The sequence below is a fragment of the Tursiops truncatus genome, chromosome 9, assembly GCF_011762595.2.
Source record: "Tursiops truncatus isolate mTurTru1 chromosome 9, mTurTru1.mat.Y, whole genome shotgun sequence".
Classification (NCBI taxonomy): Eukaryota; Metazoa; Chordata; class Mammalia; order Artiodactyla; family Delphinidae; genus Tursiops; species Tursiops truncatus.
Window position 1 is genome coordinate 19,215,738 of NC_047042.1, and position 24,402 is coordinate 19,240,139.

Below are 24,402 nucleotides of genomic sequence, written 5' to 3' on the forward strand. Positions count from 1 at the left end.
GAAATGCTCAGTGGGGGGGGGGGGGGGGGGGGCGGGGGGGGAGAGAGAGAGAGAGAGAGAGACAGAGAGAGGAGAGAGAGAGACAGAGACGGGGAGAGACAGAGGAAGAGAGAGACAGACAGCCCTGGGGCATAAAGGAGAGAGAAAGGCAATGTGGAGGGATGGAGAAACAAAAGATTTACATTCACCAAATGCTGTCATTTAAACTTACTTCCAAAGGGCTTAATTTTAAAATAATAAATTCACAAACACATTTGACTACATCCGTTTTATCTCCTAGGAAGAATTTAAAAGAGGGAAAAACCTCAGTGGCTCTCCTTTTATTACTGGTGGTGCGGGAAGATAAGACTTAGAGACTACATGTGGTTCAGCTGAATCTCTGAGTCTGTAATAAATATATCATAATAGTCTTCCACAGAGATGCTGGATCCCTCTTCCAGCTAGCAAAGAGCATTTTTACAGACCCTCAAAAATGTTTTAGTACATCATTAAATTTTGCATATAATGGGTTCCCTGCACCTGTCACAATTCCCAGATCATACTCACTTTTTCGTCTCCTTTCAGATGGAGACAAAGGTGGGAGGGCATTTGCCAGGGCGTGCTCCCCCTGTTTTCAGAGGTGGGCTGATCCAGGACTCTTTGACCTTTTATTATGATCTTTAGCTTAGTCCTCCATCACCCTGCATTTATTTAGTCCTCTGGGGAAGCCATTCTTTCTGCCTCCTTTGTCCCCCAAGGAACAGTACAAAGCCATATAAAATGAAAAAAGGGAGTAATAATAATAATTTTTTTTAAAGGGCTGTGATGATTGGTACAGCAGATGTCAGGTTAAATGCATTCCATAGATCAGCCTGCTGGGCATACTCCCAGGACTATACCCATGCACCTGGGGCTTGGGAGTACCACCGTAGCAGTGCCTTCCAAGAGAAGGTCAAGCCCCTGCCACTGTGTCAGCTCTTCCAGGAGATGAATGCAGTGTGTCCAGGATAAAAGGAGCATGGCTTCCATTTCTTAGAGCCACCTTTTTACATGCCACGTAAGGTGCGGTTCTTAACCCACCCCCACTTTGTTTAAGCTTTCTCATGGGTAAAAGGGTATATTAATAGTAATTATTTCTTAGGGATATTGAAATGATCAAATAAGTTAATTCTTATAAGACTTACAACAGTACCTGGCATACAGTGCTCAAATATTGTTTAGCTGTGATGATGAGGAGGATGATGATGAGGATGGAGGTGACTTAAATCTGAGGGTAAAATGCTCTTAGAGATGCGCTAGGTCAGCCATCTAGTAGAGACTTAGGGAAGCAGGAAAGGATGAGTGAGGTTCATTTAGCGTTGCTTCTCTGGAGACTGACACTAGGTGGGCAGCCATATCCTTCCTCATCATGCCTCTTTTGAGTAGCTGTTAGAGCACATAGGTAAGGCATGGGTGATCTCTCTCTACCCCTCACAGAGGGCTAACTGGAGTCTATTTGTTTGTGGTCTCATTATTTAAGATCTGTGTGTTTAGTTCACTGCTACTGATTCATGCACTCCCTCAGTGAATCCTGACCTCCAGTCATTTCTTTTACATATTTACTGGGATTTTTTTTCTCAGCTATTGTTGGTTTGGGGATGTTATTGAAATGGCTGGCTTAACATTTGAAAACCACATAAAACCATGTCATAATGGAATTAATATATGTAATGAGAAGTAGTTCGAGGATTGTGTTCTTATAGAGATTTTGAATGTAAATTATAATGTATTTTTAGATGGTCTCTATTTGGTACCAGGGCTAGTGGCACTTTAACTAAGGAAGAGTCAGTAGTTGAACACACCTTGTTGATGAAATTTTGTGGCAAATAAACTCAGTTGATTTCATTTTTAGAGTACTATGTTTGTTCCTCAGTCTCTTTAATCTGTTCTGTATTCAAAGGCAAATGAGTTTCTGTTCATAAGGCAAAATGTGGCAACATTTTTTTTTAATATTGACAGTATTAGTTCTGGTGCTTTTCATTTTCAAAATATATAAAAATAAGAAATGGAAACTCTTTGCAATAGGTGCATCATCACTAATACTTAATTTCAACATTTTTGCAAGTTGCTGTCCTCCTATGTTTGTCGTCTTGAAAAAGATGGAAACATCATTTCAATTATTATAAAATATGTTTCTTTTATGCACATATTAAAGGTCTTTTTTATAAAGTAGTAATGGAATATGCTTGAAGTGATCAAAATTTAATTGCCCATAGAGTATTTGTAAGCCAGAAGCTTTAGGATGAAATGCAAACAGCATTAAATGTCTAAATTTATCTTCTTCCAGACTTTCATCTTACCGTGATTTTCTGGAAGAATGGTATTAGGGTCTTGTTGGGAACAGTTAATAGAAGCTGTAATAGATAATAACTGACTCTGTAATTAGTCATTTCAAGACAGAGGTACTCTTTGAGCCACTGATAAGAATTGAATTGTAAGGCTACATCATGTTTTCATTGAGCTGTCACAACCCAGCAATCCATATTCATAGACTCCCAGTGCTAAGCTCATTGCCAATTTAACACAGATGTGGGAGAGATATGTACAACCTCCTCAGCCTTTTGATCCCTTCTTATTTTTTATTTGAGGAAATAGCAGAGTAGCTTCACAGTGAGGATAAGGGTGTCTTAGTGACAAAATTATCAGATTAATTTGGTATGTACATAAAATTATATATATATATATATACACACATATATTCACACACAAAGTACATATATGCAAAAGAATCACTCTTACGGTTAAATGTAAAATTCAACAAAAATTTTCCTAGATATTTCTGATTTTTGAGCACTACAGTAAAAATACTGCATTAATTTTTATTTTTGTTTCCATTCAGGAGAAACCTCTATTTTCACTTTCCTCAATGAATAACACTGGTCCCTTTTTTCAGTAGAAGAGATAGAGATTTTACACTTTTAGTTACATTGGCTATACTATATTCTCAGTGATATTTTATTTTTATGTTATTTTATGTTGTAACAAATATTTCTGTATGGTTGAATTTCTAAAAATTATTTATTTAAATTTTTATACAATTTTTAAAGGTTACTTTCCATTTACAGTTATTACAAAATATCGGCTATATTTTCCTGTTGTATAATACATCCTTGAGCCTAACTTACACCCAGTAGTTTGTACCTTCCACCCCCACATCCCTATATTGCCCCTCCCCCCCCCCCCCGGTAACCACCAGTTTGTTCTGTATATCTATGATTCTGCTTCTTTTATGTTATATTTACTAGTTTGTTGTATTTTTTTAGATTCCACATATAAGTGATATCATACAGTATTTATCTTTCTCTGTCTGACTTATTTCACTTAGCATAATGCCCTCTAAGTCCATCTATGTTGCTGCAAATGGCAAAATTTCATTCTTTTTTATGGCTGAGTAGTATTCCATTGTATATATATATATACCACAGCTTCTTTATCCATTCATCTGTCAGTGGTCACTTAGGTTGTCTCCATGTCTTGGCGATTATAAATAATGCTGCTAGGAACATTACGGTGCATGTATCTTTTCAAATAAGTATTTTTGTTTCTTTTGGATATTGTATGGTTGAATTTAACAAGCTTTTTTTTTTTTTTTTTTTGCGGTACACGGGCCTCTCACTGCTGTGGCCTCTCCCGTTGCGGAGCACAGGCTCCGGACGTGCAGGCTCAGTGGCCATGGCTCACGGGCCCAGCTGCTCCGCGGCATGTGGGATCTTCCCAGACTGGGGCATGAACCCGCGTCCCCTGCATCGACAGGTGGACTCTCAACCACTGCGCCACCAGGGAAGCCCTGAATTTAACAAGCTTTGATTGAGCTCTTCCTGTGGGCCAGGCTCTGTGGAAGGTGGAATGTGTCAAGTATTCCATATTTTTGAGAGCTATGGGGTCACGGAGGGGAGAGAGGGAGCTTTCCCTAAGAGGTCAGAAGAGACTTCATGAGAGAGATGGCATTTGAGCCTGCGCCTGAGGAATGGGTAGGATTTTAACAAAAGGAAACAAGGGAAGTCATTCTAGGTGAAGGTACCCTTTAAAGAAAGGCAAGGAGGGCTTCCCTGGTGGTGCGGTGGTTAAGAATCCACCTGCCAATGCAGGGGACACGGGATCGAGCCCTGGTCCGGGAAGATCCCAAATGCCGCGGAGCAACTAAGCCCGTGCGCCACAACTACTGAGCCTGCGCTTTAGAGCCCGCGAGCCACAACTACTGAGCCTGCATGCCACAACTACTGAAGCCCGCGCGCCTAGAGCCCGTGCTCCGCAACAAGAGAAGCCACCGCAACGAGAAGCCCGTGCACCACAATGAAGAGTAGCCCCTACTTGCCGCAACTAGAGAAAGCCCGGGCGCAGCAACAAAGACCCAACACAGCCAGAAAGGAAGGAAGGAAGGGAGGAAGGGAGGGAGGGAGGGAGGGAGGAAGGGAGGGAGGGAGGGAGGAAGGAACGAAGGAGATAGGGAAGTAAAGAACATGTTCTAGCTTAAATGGATCAAAGGGTGTTTTCAGCTGAAATGGGGAAAATTGACTGGAGAGACTGGTTATGGCCACAACCTGAAGGACTTTGAAATCACACTGAATATAAGATTGTAATCTGTGAATGATAGGAAGCTAGAGATGTTTGTTGAACAAGGGAATTATGTGATCTGATAAGACACATTTGCTTTCTGATCATAGGTAATAATATACTTGCTTTATTTCTTCCCTAAAATGTACTGATAGGTTCAAAACACTACTTGCAATCCATAATATATATATTGCTTTTTTTCTCTATAATTAAAGTAGCTAGTTCTCCATACAGCAGTTTAATGCGAAAATATAAAAGATAGAAAAATTGACTCTAAGGAAAAAAAAAGTCTTCTGGGGAAGAATTTTATAAATTTACCATGAAAATTTGTAAAACCATGGAAAGAAGTAGATCATAAGTCAGACTGAATTCTTTAAGTAAGTGTTTACCTATTTAAAGTCATTACATTATTATTTGATGATTTTTACATAAACCGTTGCTGTCTGAAGTGGGTAACTGGTGGCTCCAATACCACGGTGGCGATAAATTTGCATAAAATAACTAGAGTTGTTAGGATATCAGATAGAGTTTATAAACATTTTGTCAATAGGAAACTAGTTCCAAATATCTCTTTTTGCTTTTCTATTTAATAAAACCCAAATTACAGTGTTAACACAGCTCTTGGCTCATAGAAGGTATACAGGTTTTAAAGTCTGAATGTATTACGTACTTTGCAGTGCTTTTTGTTTTTTTGTTTTGTTTTGTTTTGTTTTTTGTGGTATGTGGGCCTCTCACTGTTGTGGCCTCTCCTGTTGTGGAGCACAGGCTCCGGATGCTCAGGCTCAACCGCCATGGCTTACGGGCCCAGCCGCTCCGCAGCATGTGGGATCTTCCCGGACCGGGGCACGAACCCGTGTCCCCTGCTTCGGCAGGCGGACTCTCAACCACTGCGCCACCAGGGAAGCCCTTGCAGTGCATTTTTACTGTTTGGGTTAGTTTGCTCATCCTAAGTGCATTTATAAGTGTATTTATACTAAGCTCCTTTCTTTCCCTCAACTTTTTAATATGAAATTTTCCTGAAACAAAGGAGACTAGCACAACAAACATCTGTATACCCCCTACCTAGATTCAGCAATTATTCATATAATACATTTCTTTTTAAGTGAATTGCTAAAATATTATTTGTTCCCTACTTAGCATATTAGTTAGAACATTTGGCTGATAATCTTGGGAAAAAAATGAAGGGTTTGCTTATCAACTGGGCTAGTTAAATATCAGTTAGATACAGGTATTCCTAACAGTTATTTATCTTAAAGGCAGTTCAAATATAAATATTTTGTGCAGTTGTTCTCCATGCTAATGTACCCAAGTATATGTATTTTAACTATAACTTCTATTTACAAAAAGGTAGTTTCATATACAAATATTTTTAAAGGGAATGTTTTTAAATGACATTAGCTTCGGAACATTTTAAATTATGCTGTTGAGACTATACCATTCTGAATCAGGGTATCAGAAACTTACAAAAATCGCTGTAATCTGAATTAGTACTATGTATTTTACATTCTGCAGTTAGTATATCTATTTTGTCTACCACATATGCAATCCTATGATTCATGTATAGTTTATTTAAAATAGTAGACAACAGGTATCTATATTTAATCAACTTGAGCCAAATATTATAACCATGAAAAGTGTAAGTTTTCTTTCTAGTTCATATGCATATTAAAATAATTTTACATTCAGAAATGTTAGCTTCACTTTTATTTTCTGTCAGTAGCCATATTAGTGCTGTGTATAGTAAACTTTTCCTTTAATTTGTCGTACATCACTCTTCCACTTTCAAGAAGTTTATTCCAGTTGCCTGGATGGCAGCAGTTGGTGGATGCAAGTGATGAGCTAAGAGTAGAGAAGCTAAAATAGTGCTTGAAGGGTGAGTCCCAGTGGAGTTAGAAGAAGGGAAGTCAAGATACAGCATGTAGGTAGAGTAAGAGTCAGTGCAGGTTGGAGATCCTATGACGCTTGGTAGAAAGGAATCAGGAAAATCTCAGAAGGTAAGATGAGGGAAGAGGCCCCAAAGGAAAACCGAATTCTGCAGAAGCTAATGATGCGGAATTACACAGGTAAGGAGAGCTTCAGAGCACCACACTGAGCAGCCTCGATGTCGGAAATAATTATTTGTTTCTGTGGAGTTTTGTGTGTGTGCGTGTTTTTAGGAAACCCTGACAGACTAACCGGGGGCTACAGGTAGAGATAAGAGGAAACATTTGATGAAAGAGAGAGAATAGGGCAGAGAGAAGGAAGTCCCTCACATTGTTTCAAAGTCAAAGTGCCTTGGTGTAAAGTTTTTGTTGTCTTACTCAGATTGCTCATGGATTTGCTCCAATGCTCTCGTCGATTTAAACATGTGGGCTGCAGACATTCTGACGTTTCCTACAAGCTAGCAGGGAATCAAAACTGTGTCAGGTGTTTCTTAAATACAGAAATTAGACCGATTATCTTCTTGAGTAAAAGGGACCTGGTGACCAGAAGATAGCTCTTTAATTCCGTAAGAGTCTGAGCAACATTTCCTCTTTCTTGAAAACAGAGACCAATTACCAACCAGTTCACGTATGGATTATGCATTACATCTGTTTAGAGGAGGAAAGGGAATGCTTGCTCCACAGTTTCAAGAGTAGAGACTTTTTCCAAAGGCAAATCTCATTTTTTCCCTAAAAAGTAAATTCCCAACTCTAGCAGGCAGAAAAATAGATGATAATCAATTCATTTTTAACAGGGAACTCTTTCTTTAGATGATGTCTATAAACATACAGTATCTGAGAACGTATGTGTACTGAAGTTGGTTTGCCATTTTAACAAATGTCTTTGGCTGGTCTCTGAGTCAGTTTCTGTCTGCATTGATCTGTCTTGCACTCTGGAAAATGTTTTAAATGTAGAAATAGCCAACTTTTCTCTGTTCTTTTTTTTTCCCCATGTGGCTTCTCCAAGTGGGATTCATCTGACTGACAAAGTCTGGGATTCACAACATACTTTTCCTCTAGAAACAAGTTGAAGATAAGACAACCTGGCTTCACTTTTCTATGAATGAGCTATTCATGAATAAATATTTCCATGCATATTTATCGAACACCCAAAAGTGTCAGGAATTGTTTCAGGTACTTGAGATATATTACTGAAAGAAACACTCAGGATACCTGCTTTGATGGAGTTTACATTCTACAGAATGAGACTGACAATAAACATAATCAACAAAAAATACTTTAAGTAAATATATCAGTATAATATATCAGTGTTAGAAGGTGATAATTATAGAAAAAAAGTGGGGGTGGGGAAGTTAGAACAAAGTATGGGGCATTGGAAATGTGGATATTACAGAGACCGGGGACTGGGGGGCTGTTTGTGATTTTAAATACTGTAGTTAAGGCAGGCCTTATTGAGAGGGTGACATCTGAGTTGACTTGAAAGAGGTGAGGGAATTGGCCCTTCACATATCTGCAGAAAGAGAGTCCCAGGCAGAGAGGAAAGAGCTAGTGCAAAGGCTTGGCATATCTGAATAACAGCAAGGAGGCTAGTGTGCCTGGAGTGGGGTGAGTCAGGAGGAAAGCAGAAGGTCATGGGAACAGAGATGGCACGGAGGCACATCACATAGGACCTTGTTGGCCACTGTAAAGACTTTGAGAGCATTGGAGAGTTGTAGGCAGGGGAGTGACATGATTGGATGTCTAAAAAGAATTCCTCTGACTCTTACACTGAGATTAGGCTGTAGAGAGAGGATAGAACCAGGAAGACCAGATTGATGTCTAATGCAACAACGGGAGAGATGATGGTAGCTCAGAACAGTGTGGTAAGTGGTCAGATTCTGGATAATGATCAGAAGGCAGAGCCGGCAGGATTTACTGATGGACTGCATTCAGGGTATGGGAGAAGGTGATTCCAAAATTGACTTAGAGGTTTTTGGCCTGAGTAGCAGGAACAACGGTGCTGCCATCAGCAGAGCTGCGGAAGGCTGCAGGAGTTGCAGGTTTGCAGGGTGGGGTGGGTGTTCAGTTTTGGTCGTGTTGAAGTTGAGACGTCTTGTGGACATCCAAGCGGGGGTGTTGAGCAGAAGCTTGATATGTATCTGGAGTATATTTATAAAGAGGTCTGGACTGGAGATAGAAATTTAAGAGTAGTCAGCTTATGGAAGGTATTTAAAGCCAAGAGTCTCTAAGAGTAGTAAGTGTTTTTCTTACGAATTTCTTTTTTTTTTTTAAGTCATTTAATGTTTAGAAACGATTTCTCGCATATTTAAGCCCACCTGCCCTTGAGGTTACCAAATAATAGGTAATCACATCACTACTAGGAATAGAACCAAGCAGAGAGAAAACCTTGCTCAGTCTGACATAGCAAATATTGGGAATGAAGTCCAGTTCTCTTATTCATGGGCTGTTTTCACTAGACCTTGCTGCTTCAGCACCCAAGAATCTAAGTAAAGAAGAGAACTGATCTGAAGCAGGCTCCTCTTACGGTGTGTGGAAGAGTTAAGATAGAATTTGCTTCATCCTCTGGGTCTGGAGAGGCACTGGGTGGTAGGTGAGAGGGGAGGTCTGGAAAGGATTAACAGTCTGGCTGGATATCTAAGGGGCACAGTAGACCTTGGCCATGCTCAGTTTCCAGATGAGTCACAGGCCACCCAGATAGCTTACTAGATGTACATCTCTAAGCTATTGAAACTTCCCTAGATATGTGCAAGCCACCAATAAATTGAATTTATCAATTGTCATGGTAGACATGGCAGGGCTTATGTTTTGCTGGGAGGGACATAGCTGTTTGAGGCCAGAGCTGAATAGCTGAGTAGAAGAAAAATTGAGAGCTGCCATGCGTGGTTCTTTTCTTTCTCAGCCACTTCTCCGAGAGTGTTTAGCGTCTGTTTTAAATTAGCATTGAACAGATGCTTGAAGAGTATCTTTTGGAAAGACAGTTAAACTAATCACAAGCTGGGGATGCTCATTTATCTTGGGCCCATTTGAGATCACAGCTCAGACTTGAGTGGACTGTGGTTGGAAATGAAGTAGTGGGTGGGAAGGGTACATGGAGAATCCTGGCAGGCAGTAGGACTCAGATGTGGGTAGTGCAATGATTGGACATACCCAGGCATCTGGCGAGGGAGATGCCAGGAGGTCTGTACAGGACCCCAGTTCTCAGGAAGGGAGGAGCAAAGCAGGGCTTCCAGATCTGAAAAAGGGCAGGGAAAGGTAACTGACTTTTATTGATTTGTTACTGTGTGCATGATCGTGTGTTAAGGATCTAGATACATTGATAGATAATATGTATTTGTCTTTATTTCTTACAGTAGACCTGATAGTATTATGATTCCCTTTTGTATATGGGGAGTCCATGACTCACGCTAAGGTCACACCCTGGACAAAGGTAGAAAGAGGTGAGACTCAAATTCAGTTTTGCCTCAATCCCAAACACATAAAACCCTTACATTTTTCAGAATCTTGGAAATAGGAACCAGAGTAGAAGCATAAAGGCATGCAGAGGAGTCCACAGGGACTGCATTTGTGCATTAACGTGGGATTGGTGCGATCTTGCTGGAGTAGAGTGGAGTGGATTGAGAGGAAGTAGGTAAAAGCGAGGTCCCGTGGGTCCACAGTAAGACTCTGCAGCTTGGGTCTGATTTGCTGTGAAGGACAATCTGAGACACAGCACTTGAGTTCAGTGGTTAGTATAGGCAACTTAACAGGAAGTAACCTAATTCTAAACCTCCTGGATGGGGCACAGAAGCAGTTTAAGCACTTTTTACCTCACTGAACCAAAGAATGAAGGCAGCAATACAACCATCTGTGGGAATCTGGGGTAAGCAAAAGAGGGGGCCAACGACTAGGGTGTTATTCTACAGATGAGGAACTTTAGACTCTGAGAGGTGAAGTGGTTTTGCTGGAGAACAGGGAGCAGTAGATGAGGGCCCAGTACCAGATCTCATCCCTTATCTGGCCTAGGGCTTCACCCATGGTGCCAAAGGTGACACCTCCTGGCTGCCTTTGGCCCTCTTCCTCACTAGTAACGGTGATATTGACTCCTGTAGCTTTCATTTTGCTTTTCAAATACTCATAATGCATGTGAATAATGTGGGAAAGAGGTTATTAAACAAAAATTTAGCCACGGCCACTTTGCCACTTTGGGATTTGGTGGGGGGTGGTAGGTGTAGGGCAGGGAGAAAATGGGAGACAAGCCAGGTAAACAGCATCAAAAAGGTTCCGATGTTATCACATGGTCCTGGACAAAGTTCTTAATTGCTCTGTGTCACAGATTCCTCACTTGTATCCTGAGAATGATAACAGTACCCCCTTTATAGAAATGTTTTGTTAATGAAATGAGATAATACATGTAAACTACTTATCTCAGTGCCCTGCTGAATGGTTTTCATGTGGTTTATATGCCAGCACTCAAAATACTAGCTATTATCTTATTAAAGGATACGGAGATGATTTATTCCAACATCCAATGCCATTTTGGGGGTAGCATGATGTCAGGCTGTTCTGTTGATACATGTGTCTTATTTATGTTTTATAATATGGATGTTTCAAACCATTCCACTCTACTCACTGGATTTCCTGGAGTTTAATTTAAACATTCTCATCACAGTTAATGTCACTCTGGTCATTCTCCTTATTGCTAGCAAGCATTTATGACAGCCTTGTACTGTGTACTACCAAAATAATATTACCTTCTCCTGGCTGCTTCCTACAAATGCCTTCATCTTGATGTAATAAAGGCAATGCAGGAGAAAAAATTATTATGTCAAGGAGGAAATTATGATCAACTTTTAGGGTGGTGAGCAAGATACAATTTTTTAATAAGCCAAACCTGAGTAGTGTACAAGATATACTTAATTTGACTCTTTTTTCCCCAGGAACATCCGGATTTTCTGGTTGTAAAACCATTTGGACTCCTCTTGTAGACTTTGTTCTAAAACTTAAAGCATGTAGTGGTCTTCTTTTCCTGTTCTCAAAGGGAGAAGGGCTGACTGTCTTCATGCAAATTAGTCCGCTTTTGTTGAAAGACTCCGGGGGACTCATCTATGAAACATAGGGTAACAATAAGAAATGCAGTGCAGCTTACTATTCTGCTTTCAGCTGATGTAAGATTGTTTCCCACAGTATTGAATATTAAAAAAAATAAGAGTGTTTCATCACAGTGCCAAAACTCCAGCAATGCATTTGACTACCTTCAGGGGTAGTGATGGAGGTGGAGAAACTGACTATTCAGTACTACATTATTTTCCAATGATTTTGCACATAGCTAGGGAAAGTGTAAATGAATGCAGAAAGGTGGGACTGATGTACTAAATTTAGGACCAGCAATTACAGACATTGGAGTTCTGAGCTTTTGTTTTTTTCTTTTTCCTCCTCTGTAATTTCTAATATAAAGAAAATACTAAGTAGGGATAGTATAAAAATAATTTGTTAATAATGAGTAAAGATTGTTTTGACAATGTCTAACACTTCAGAAATGTATCTCATTATTCTGACTGTATTAATTAAGGTTTCTTTTTTTCCCCTGTATTTCAGTGACAATTTCAACAAGCACCTTCTTTGATGGCTTACTGGTGACAGGACTATACACATCTACAAGTGTTCAGGCTTCACAGAGCATCAGAGGGTCCAGTGCTTTTGGATTTGGTAAGCTATCCTGACATAAGAAACCCATGACTGTCTACATTTTATACAGTTACAGGTCTTATTTTTTGAAATATCTGTTTTAAAAGTATTTGACATTTATTATTTCAGAAAAAATAATCTGAAGTGATATTTGTGTGTTTGCTTGAAGTTAGGTGAATTGAAATAAGTCATGTAAATATGCAGCCAACCATGAGCTTGGTGTTACCGTCTTTCTATCCCTCTCTCCATGTACTACTGCTATTACACTTGGTCCTATGGGGTTTGAGTAGATTCCTGTGTTCTGTCATTTAGGTTGCTGAAATTGGAATTCATTCTGATGCCCATGCATCTATTCAGTAGCCTGTTTTTATAAACAGTTCTTAAAATCCTGAATAGATGAAAAGTGTCACATTGTTTGGCAAGTAAGCATCGCACACAGTGGAAGATAGAAATAATTGTTGAAATGATTACATTCTGTGAGTATTCATAAAATAATGTGATTTAATATTTGAAATACTTATATGGAGTCTTTGTCCTTAAACCAGAGACCTGGAGGGTTACTTAAGTGGAGAGGCAGAATGCTACATGATGGTCACTGATCACAGAGGATTCTCGATTTGGAAATCTATAGTTTACCCATAATTCGGTAAACATGCCGAGCTGAAATTAGGTAGACCCTTTACAGCATCAAAAATGCAAATTTAACATATCAATTTATATAAGACATGAAATCACTGATCCTACTCTAAGATTAGAAAACTGCACAAGACTTCCTCCATTGATGTGAGAAAGACAAAATTGCATTATCTAAAGCAGCCACGTGTTCAACGTTTTATTTTTTCTGGGATACTTATTAAATAAATAAATTTTACCTACTTTTGATATATGAAAGAACATCTCGTCTATGTTGAGTCCCAGCAGAGCTCTGCCCAGATAACTCACTGCTTGATGTCAGAGCAATAATATTGAGGCTGCATTGTTACCCTGCTGGCCCAAGATGCGGTTCACAGCCTCAGGGCTTAAAGGAACCTAGAAGTCATTCAATAATCCTGTTAAAATTATTTGACATTGAGGATTTGCCCCATTTTAGATACCAAATAAGCTTTTATAATCTGTTGGTAACTACTTGTAAGGTCTAATCCTTAAGAAAAAAAAGTTAAGTCTAAAAATTCCACTCTTTTAGCCTCACCCTTTCTGTGCTCTGTAGAAGTGAAAGGTCAGCTTACAATCATATATATAATATGTGTACATAAATATATAACATAGTACATGTTATGTTACAATAGGATTTCCAAGTAGGGTTACCAGATTTAACAAATAAAAATGTACAAGACATTGGTTACATTTAAATTTTAGATAAAAACGTTTTTAGGATAAGTATGCAGTATTTGAGATAAGATGTCCTGGGTTCTACCTTAACCCAATTAAATCAAAACCTCTGGGAGCCCGGCTTGGCATTGGCTCCCAGGTGGTTCTAATGTTAACCCAGAGTTGAGAACCACTGTACTGGATCAGTCCAGGGTCCAGCATCTTCAGCATCCCTGGGAACTTGTAAATATAGAGTTCCTGGCCTTGCTGCAGACTCAGAGAATCAGATACTCTGGGGGGCTGAGATGCAGGGATCACGTTTTAATAAGGACTCCAGGTGATTTTGATACACAGTAAATTTTAAGAACCACTCATCTACATTAGTTAAATGGGAGAGACATTATTTAAATAACCATGTAAATATGTAATAGTAAATCTTGCTAGGGGCTAGGCAGGAAATGTACTGAGTGCTGGGAAAGGGCGTGACAGAGAAAGGAGATCTAGTCTGGAGTAAAATGACATGTAGTTTGGAAAGGCTTTCCTGGGGCAGTGGTATTGAGCTGAGATGTGAAGGATGAGTAGGAATTAGTTCCCTAAAGGTCTGTGGAATGTGGGACACAGCATACCTGAAGAAGAGAACAGTAGATGCAAAGGCCTCAGGGTGGGAAGAGGCTGGCTGTGTTCTAGGAATGGAAAGAAAACCTTGGAGTGGCTGACCTGGAACCAAGAGGGCAAGAGATAAGGCTGGAGAGGACACCAGGGCCAGATCGTTCAAGATCTGAAGCAGAGAGTGCCATTGAGGGTTTCGGGCTGAGGAGATCACTCTGGTGTCAGTGTGGAGAACAAACTGTCGGGTCCAGCAGTGGATGCAGAAAGACTGTTCTGTGGTTAAAGGTCTGATGTGACAAGGCACGGAAGGAGTTCAGGTGCAGGCTGGCATCAGCCAAGCCTGGACCGGAAGGAACATATTAGGGGGGGATAAGAGCGTGGGCCGTGCAGTCAGGCAGACCTGCTTGCAGATCCATACCCCGACCTTCGTTAGTCATGTGCCTCAGCCACGTTGCTTAACTTCTCTAAGCTTAAGTTCCTCATCTATGAAATGCTGATGACAATGGCAAAATACTCAGTAAAACTAGGTGTTCCAAAATTATAAATCTTGATACCTGAAGCAGCTGCTGCTGAAGTCTGAGCTGAAACCTGAAGTCTCATTCCAGGACTTGCATATACTTCCTTTGGTGGGGGTGAGGAGGAAGCACACAGACACAAACAGGTCTCAGGTGGAATTTTTCTGAAGTTTTTAGACCCAGATGATTTGAGAGGACTTGGCTGCATGAAATAACCATCGTTTACCAAGTTGGAGCCTTTAAATGAGAAAAATCATTAAATATCATTTGTAGTATATTATAAACACATTTTGAAAGAACATATAAAAGGCATGTATCATATTGCCTCAGATTTTAGCTAGTAACCAAACAAACAACTAACAATTGAAAATTGTTAGAAATGATTTAAAGACATTTTCTTTAAGGGTTTTAGGCTTTAAGACATTTTCTGTTGTGACTTTGAAAGCTGTAAAAAGGCAGTTTCACTTGAATTAGAATGTATATTGATTAGCTTAAATTGCAGGTAGTCTTCCCATGACCACCAGCCCTAGGATGCAGAGTCTGAAGAGGCTTCTGAACTTGAAGCTCATTGATGGTAGTTAGACCTCCATAATCAAATTCTCAGGTCTCCCACTGGTCACTTGGCATTTTTTTTTTAAACATCTTTATTGGAGTATAATTGCTTTACAATGTTGTGTTAGTTTCTGCTGTATAACAAAGTGAATCAGCTATACATATACATATGTTCCCATATCTCCTCCCCATATCTCTTCCCTCTTGCGTCTCCCTCCCACCCTCCCTACCCCACCCCTCTAGGTGGTCACAAGGCACCGAGCTGAGCTGATCTCCCTGTGCAATGCAGCTGCTTCCCACTAGCTATCTATTTTACATTTGGTAGTGTCAATGCTACTCTCTCACTTCGTCCCAGCTTACCTTCCCATTCCCTGTGCCCTCAAGTCCATTCTCTACATCTGCGTTTTTATTCCTGTCCTGCCCGTAGGTTCTTCAGAACCCTTTTTTTTTTTTTTTTTAGATTCCATATATATGTGTTAACATACGGTATTTGGTTTTCTCTTTCTGACTTACTTCACTCTGTATGACAGTCTCTAGGTCCATCCACCTCACCGCAAATAACTCAGTTTTGTTTCTTTTTATGGCTGAGTAATATTCCATTGTATATGTGTGCCACATCTTCTTTATCCATGCATCTGTCGATGGACACTTAGGTTGCTTCTATGTCCTGGCTATTGCAAATAGAGCTGCAGTGAACATTGTGGTACATGACTCTTTTTTGAATTATGGTTTTCGCAGGTTATATGCCCAGTAGTGGGATTGCTGGGTCATATGGTAGTTCTATTTTTAGTTTTTTAAGGAACCTCCATACTGTTCTCCATAGTGGCTGTATCAATTTACATTCCCACCAGCAGTGCAAGAGGGTTCCCTTTTCTCCACACCCTCTGCAGCATTTATTGTTTGTAGATTTTCTGATGATGGCCATTCTGACTGGTGTGAAGTGATACCTCATTGTAGTTATAATTTATATTTCTCTAATGATTAGTGATGTTGAGCATCCTTTCATGTGTTTGTTGGCAATCTGTATATCTTCTTTGGAGAAATGTCTATTTAGATCTTCTGCCCATTTTTGGATTGGGTTGTTTATTTTTTTGATATTGAGCTGCATGAGCTACTTGTATATTTTGGAGATTAATCCTTTGTCAGTTGCTTCGTTTGCAAATATTTTATCCCATTCTGAGGGCTGTCTTTTCGTCTTGTTTATGGTTTCCTTTGCTGTGCAAAAGTTTTAAAATTTCATTAGGTCCCATTTATTTATTTTTGTTTTCATTTCCATTTCTCTAGGAGGTGGGTCAGAAAGGATCTTGCTGTGATGCATGTCATAGAGTATTCTGCCTATGTTTTTCTCTAAAAGTTTTATAGTGTCTGGCTTTACATTTAGGTGTTTAATCCATTTTGAGTTTATTAAACTCTGAAGAACCTAAGGGCAGGACAGGAATAAAAACGCAGATGAAGAGAATGGACTTGAGGACACAGGGAAGGGGAAGGGTAAAATGGGACGAAGTGAGAGAGTGGCATGGACATATATACACTACCAAATGTAAAACAGATAGCTAGTGGGAAGCAGCCATATAGCACAGGGAGATCAGCTCGGTGTTTTGTGTCCACCTAGAGGGGTGGGATAGGGAGGGTGGGAGGGAGATGCAAGAGGGAGGAAATATGGGGCTATATGTTTATGTATAGCTGATTCACTTTGTTATACAGCAGAAACTAACATACCATTGTAAAGCAATTATACTCCAATAAAGATGTACAAAAATAAAATAATATACCTGAATATTGTTAAACAGTTAATCTTCATAAATAATAGAATAGAAAGAAGAAGATTAAATGTCTTTGTAGGTAAATGGTCATTTTTGGAAACAAAAGCACATTAAGTTTTTGGGTATTTAAGTTTAATATATTCTTTATAATTTAAATAAAATAGAAAAAATTCAATTTGAGTAGGGTATAGGTGAGAAAGTAGAGGAAAAGTCTTATAGAAGACATAGAAAATGTAACAGAATTGCTGCTTTTTGGTAGTTTAGTAGTTATAGTAGGATCAGGCTGAAGTAGTGTGGCATTCTTTGATCTAGAACAAAAGAATTATTGAATACATAATCTATCATTAGGCCCTGACTTAATTGATGGACTGTTAAGCAAACATGACTTGTTTGGCATTTTCCCAATATGTCGTGGAATTAGTGTGTGATATGTTTAACTAGCTGTGATTAATAAGGCAAAGTAAAACATATAGTTGAGTCTGAAAAGGTACTTCGGAAAGTTTTTTCTGCTTATAGTTAATTTTAATCATACTGATTACACTAAAGTTATAGCCACTCTCTTTTGAATATAAAATGTGTGTATGACCAGCCAAAATAAGGCCATAATTATCCTTAAGATACTGTGGTATAAATGTAATTCCACTAACATAACTACAGCCTTTTATGGGAAACCAGAATTCTTTAGATCATACCTCACTGACCAAAAATAGACACGTGCCTAATAGCCAGAAATACATTAAAACAATAGCTATGCAAAAGATGACTGTATGCCAGCAGTGCATGATTTTAAATACCTCATTTTGCTTGTCAGTATAAGAAAACATGCTGCTCTGGGGAAGTGTGATGTTTAATTACGGGTATCTCTTTGTGTATCCCAGAAAAAAATGCTTCCCTCTTGTCTTTGGCACTGAATTCCAGCGCAGTCATATAAATCTTCAAGGCTTATTGTGGTTGCTCAGTGAAATGCTATTTGAATATCCTTTCATACAAAAATTGTTCCTTTTCCAGACACTGAAATACATTTTACTCAATATTTAGTATTCTGGCTCTAAAAGCATATTACTCGGTTTTTGGTATTCTGGCTCTCTAAAACCTGAGAATCAGGTTTGCACGTCTGATGGGTAGCAGCCACACTTCAAATTGTTAGACCATGCATAAATTAAACTTTTGTTAGATCTTGCATAAATTGCTTTGCAATTCCTAGATAATTTTACTCAGGTAATACATCAGCCATTTTAGCAGTTTTTCACGTAAACCTTTATAATTGCCTATGTGTTTCATTTATTTTTTCTGTAATAATTAGCCATTCGAGAGTCAATCATTTGTTAATTTATAAAACTCTTAAAAGGGCAAGACTTGATGGAATCTAAGTTTGGGGAGAAAATGTAGTAAACAGATCCATGATATGTTCTTGGATTCAGTCAATCCTGTCATGTTTTTAGTAGATTAAGTAACTACCATAAAAATTTAATATTTTCAGCATTATCTTTGAAGCACAGTATTAGAACTTAATGATCTGATTTTTTTCCAGTGTGATATGACACTCTAACTTTAGATGAATAGGGATAGATTTACAAAGCAAAGTAAATATTTTAAGACTTCAAATTTTAGTAAATCTTATATTGGTCACTAGTTAATAAGAATGTGTACTTTACCAGTGGATTTAGATTGTATGTTAATCTTTCATTTCCAGAATGCAAGCTTTTGTTACTACTTTGTTTTATTGTCACTAAGAATAAAAACATAGGGTCTATTTAAGCTAATTTTTGGATATCCTTCACATTAAAACTAACTAGAACTTTTTACAACTTTACTAAGTATCACCAGGACCGCTGCATCCCTGGACATTAACTATAGCTCAGTCTTAGGTATCCTGTCTATGTGACTGAGACATACACGTGTTATGAATACATACACATGTTTAGGCCATAATATCTGTAAAGAAGGGGCAGCCACTAGCAACTTCATTAAATAACATCCTGTATAGTAGTGGTATTTATTTATTAGCTGCAATTAAGTTTAATTACTCAGGTGATCTTGTTAAATTTATTTTGTCTGTCTCTTTACAAAGAAATGCTTTGTAACATACTTGTGGAATTTTAAACACATTGAGGGATTGGAAGCATGATCTTTTATTGGGTATGGTAAATGATCTATAATTAACACAAAGACTATAATTTAATTAAACAAATTACTGTAGTCAATAGTACAAAGAGCATAGTTGACAAGAGATGAAATTGCCATTAATTTTTCCTCTTTATAGGGTATTAGACTAAGTTTGTTCTTTATTCATTCCATCTGGGTATGCCAGCATTACCTTGATTAAGAAATACTGTCATATAGTTTGCATTTGACATATGACAAAGAATTCAGGGATATTTCCCAGTTCCTAAATCTAAAAAGAATCACTAAAAAGAATCACTTACTAGAGTAATGGGCATGATGAATAAAACTGTTGGATTCATTAATTGACAAATTGCTAGAGAAAATGTTGAGGGACATGAGATTTGGGCCAAGTGGAGGAGTTAGTGGAGGAAGGCAGCTCAGTGCAGGGGCCATGACGTGACCTCTGGAGTGAGGCAGCTCCAGCTGTATGCCTGGCCCTGCTTCTTCCTACCTTGGACCACATACTTTCCTTCCCTGAGCTTCAGTGTCTGCATTTGTAAAATGAGGTTGATAAGAAAGGCCAGTTCACAAAGTTGTTAGGTGGGTTAAGTGAGATTATCTATTCAACTGCCTTGTATATATGCTCAAAATAGGTATTTTTTTTTAAAACACTCAGAAAGAAGTGAGAATTCTTTCTTTGAAATAGGAAACAGAATGACAAAATGCTTCAAGTGGCAGAAGTTATGAAAGTGGGAGGTGACATTAATTTGGAGTGGGGGAAATACACCCAAGTTTTTAAAATAATTAATTAATCGGCTGCATTGGGTCTTCGTTGCTGCGCGGGCTTTCTCTAGTTGCGGCGAGTGGGGGCTACTCTTCGTTGCGGTGCGTGGGCTTCTCATTGCAGTGGCTTCTCTTGTTGTGGAGCACGGGCTGTAGGCGCACAGGCTTAGTTGCAGCACGGGGGCTCAGTAGTTGCAGCATGCAGGTTCAGTAGTTGTGGCTCGTGGGCTCTAGAGCACAGGCTCAGTAGTTGTGGCACAAGGGCTTAAGTTGCTCCGCGGCATGTGGGATCTTCCCAGACCAGAGATCAAACCCGTGTCCCCTGCATTGGCAGGCGGATTCTTAACCACTGTACCACCAAGGAAGTCCTGCACCCAATTTCTTACCCATAGACCTTGGAGCTGAAATGTACCTTGGGTAGAGCCTGGCTCAGCCCCTGCCCCAATGTATAGGTAAGGAGACAAGGCTTAGGAAGGGCAAGTGGTGACTCTGCAAGAGAGAGAGTGTAGGTGTGAAGACTAAAACCAGGTGTTCTGACATCATACACAGTCTCAGATACTTTTTAAAAATATATAATTCACATACTATAAAGTTACCATTTGAAGTGTACTTTTCAGTGATTTCTAGTATATTCACAAGGTTGTGCAATGAACACCACTATCCAATTCCAGAACATTTCGTCACCTCCAAAGGAAACCCCATCCCTGTTAGCAGCCACTCCCTATTCCTTCCTCCCATTAGTCTCTGACAACTACTGATCTACTTTCTGTCTCTATGGACTTGCCTGTTTAAGACATTTCAAGTAGACAGAATCATATAATATGTGGCCCTTTGTGTCTGGCTTCTTTTACTTAGCATGGTGTTTTCAGAGTTCATCCATGTTGTAGCATATATCAGTACTTCATTCCTTTCTATGGCTAGATCATATTCCATTGTATGGATATACTACAGTTTTAAGTGATATACTATATTTGGTAGTGTCCAGATTCTTAAAAGGAGTTAGGACTGTGCAAATTGGAAAAGTTCAAGGAGGATGCAAACTGAAGTACCACCAGAATCCTTAAATAACTCATCAGCAGCTCTAACAGCTCTGAAGATGCAAATAGCTTCACCTTTTCTATGGTTCAGACTAGAAAATAGTTAGAAATCAAGATAAATTACTCCTTTGCCCTCCTTTCTCCCATTTAAGGGAGATAGGCCACTGTGGCATGTTTTTATCCTATCCCTTTGGCCTCAGTTTAAACCACGGGATACACAAGCTAAGCTGAGTCATTCAAATTTACTAGTACAGGAATTTGGAATTAAGACTCATCAGTCACAGTTCAACAATTCATGAGCTGGATCAAGGCACATGTAAATATTTGGGAGCCCTGTGCAGCCCTCCTCCACAGTGGCTCAGAGGAAGGTCTTGCAGAGAGAGGAGAAGAAGAGAGAGATAGAACGCTGCCTGGGGTATCAGAGCTTTGCAGGCTCTTATTTTAGGCTTTCTTCCCACCAGGCTCAGATATTCTTGGGCTCTAAGAAACAATTAAAAATAGTTAACATTTATCAAGCACTTGCTATGTGTCAGGTGTGTTGCAGGTACTAACTCTTTTGATCCTAACAAAAATCCTACTATAATTATGCTCATCTTGTTGGTAAAGAGCCTAAGGTACAGAGAGGGCAGGTAACTTGACCAGGGTCACACACAGGGAGTTGCAAAGCCATAATCCAAACCCGGGTCTATAGCCTGTCATTAAACTCCACTTACAGACCAAGCCAGCTTGAGTTGGTTTCTATTACAACCAAAAAAACCTTGACTAAAAAAAGGCCCTCTCTGCTTTAGCCCTGCGTGTCCCTAACCCCCATCTCTTCCCAGCCTCCTTCTATTCCTTTCCAGTCACCTACTCTCACCACACACACACACACACACACACACACACACACACACACACACACACACACACACACACACACACACACACACACCTGTGTAGCAATCATAGCAACCCACACACAGTTTCAAAATCCCAGCTGCTTTAGACGTTGTTGATACTGCTTAGAATTCCTTCTGGCTCTGTCTGCTGGGCAAGCATCCTGCCATCTTTTAGGGCCTCTGTCCTCACTAACCTCCTCTCTGTTCCTCCCTGGTCCCCACCTCATGGAACTCTCTGCTCCTTCCTCCATGCTACACTCTGTGACCTTTACTAGACATCTCTAACAATCTACTGAATTTACTTGTTTAAAAAACCTTTATACCTCTTTGAGGACGAGAGATGGTCTTGTTATTACCTTCACTCTCATGGCATATTACAAGTGCTCAATAAATATTTATTGAATGAATAAACCAAGAAAAATCTTTGAGGCTTCATCGGGTATTTTACTGTTTACTAGCATTGACATTAGTAAATGCATGTATGTGCACAAGTGGACAGGTATGGATAAGAGGGAGAGAATATTATTGTCTTTAAGTTTGAGTGTATTTCTGAATGTGTATATGTATATATAAGTCTATACATCTGGACAGACATTTAAGACTAAAGGAACAAATGTATATTGTATCATCAGAGATCCTGGAGAAATTTATTATCCTGCCTACTACTTTGTTCCTTTCTCTCCTGGAAGTGGCAGGCACCAGTGCCTTCAGATAGAAGAGTGATTGATTAAGTGCCTTCTATAGGATCAAGAGAGTAGAAAGAATGTCAAGAGATCATCCAGTTCATCTTCATATCATAGGGCAAGTCAGTCTGAATGATATGTGACAGCTAAGTTCTAATTTTATCTCTTAGATCTTTACAAAAAATGGTGATTCTATAATTTCTTGGGAATATAGTCTAAGAGTACATCAAGTGAGATGATTAAGGAAGGTTTCCTGGTATATATGTGTAATCCTTTGCATAACTTTAACACTTTTTTTTACATAATTGAAAATGGTAGATGTTAGTTTAAAAGTTATTAAGTCCCTTGTTTTCTTTCCTTTAGGCAAACAGCAAACAAATGACAACAAAAAACCAAACAAACAAAAAACCTAAAAGAAACCCAACACTTGACCTATGATTCAATCCATTTCATAGCTCCTGAATAATTTACTTGTCTATTTTCTCTGGACAGTCCACAGATTCTAGGTAGAGGAATTCAGCCCTGATAAGATATGTGCCCAGAAACCACTGCAGTTACTTTAAAAATGTATCCCTAAAGAAGAGGAGTTCTTGTAGCTCCATTCTCTTTCTTATTCTTACTCAAATCCATGTGCTCAGGAACAGAGTAAACTGGCTGCTCATAAATAAGAACATCAGTAAAGTCACATTTTTAGAGCAGATTCTAATAGAAGTTGCCACTATGCTGTGTAAGTTATGAATTTCCAATTGTTCTGTTATAATTTTGCCTGTTAGTGTTAAAAAATTATTGGCAAAGAGACTCCTCTGCCTTGGCAAGTGTAACCTAATTTTTGTTACTAAAGAAGATATTTGCTTTGAAGACTGAGCACCTAACGAAAAGGATAGAGCACTGGTCATTAGTACTCTAGGTCATGGGGTACTTTCTCATATGCCCAAGTTTTTAAGAATAATTCTGGAAAATAAGTTTCTGTAAATGAGGTCTTACCCCTCACTAGATAAAAGCAGAATTGGAAATACTTTTCTCTCTTTTTCTTAAACAATAAGTTTTAAAACCACTTAGGAATCCTGCGTCTTTGCTAATAAGAGATAACTATTTTCTGTAAGAGTGAGGCTTTTCACAGTATGCTGTCCACTTTAACCGGAGACAAGATTGAGTATATGCTTAAGGGAATAAACTTTAAAACAACTGGTCTAGTGGTCGTTTTGCTTGTAATGTAGTTTCCTCTTCAGGTTTTCCAGTCCTTTTTTGAGGTATCCAGGTAATGATAAATGAGTTTATGTTTCATGTTCACAGTAATTGGTTTATAAATACTCATGAGTAAGGTTGGCCTCTTCTTTCCTGGCAGTTAAACTTGTGAACAACTTAAAATAATTTTACGGTGTTCTTACTTCCTAGAAATAATTCTGATAATTATCTTTGAAGTATTAAAAAAAGTGAAAGTAAATTCTTGGCATTGCCTAGAAAATAGTTCTGGGTACAACATGTGAATCTGAAAACAGATGTAGGAGTCCAATAAAGGCACTTCACCAAATGCCAGTTCTGTTTTCACTCTTGTCTTCTGTTGTGTTTTGTATTCAACCCTCTGATGCTGAGTTTTGCATGTAGCCTCGTAGACATGTAGGCTGCTCTCTGAAACAAGCACACAACAAATTACTGTTTTCAGGACTCTAAATGTCTGAATGGAAAGATACTTGATAGTGTGGGAGTTGCCATTTTGGAAAACAGAATAGCAAAAATTGTTAATATTTTGGTAAAAGTCCAGACTGAGCTCTCCTCCTGCTTTTCTTCCTATGTGTTTTCATACATCAGAACCATGTTGTTGTTATTATCTAGTTAATTATGTTATTTCTGGTTCTCTTTCAGAAAGTTCCGCTCCACATGAACTCTAGTAAATAGCAAGTTAAAAGTAAAATAAATGGAGCTATCAGACATCAGGCTCTGGAAAGATGTTTTATTTATCCTTAATTGTTTTCTTTTTAAAATAATTATTTGCATTATGAGATGATTCTT

The 24,402-nt window shown here is 38.9% G+C and overlaps 1 protein-coding gene across 1 annotated transcript in view; it reads left to right on the plus strand.

Moving 5' to 3' along the window:
- Window positions 1-24,402, plus strand: part of RELN (reelin) — a 516,016-nt gene that overhangs the window by 67,201 nt on the left and 424,413 nt on the right. The window contains exon 2 of the mRNA XM_033862920.2: window positions 12,069-12,179. Within this exon, the coding sequence (XP_033718811.1) occupies window positions 12,069-12,179 (111 nt within the window). The remainder of the gene's footprint in view (window positions 1-12,068; window positions 12,180-24,402) is intronic.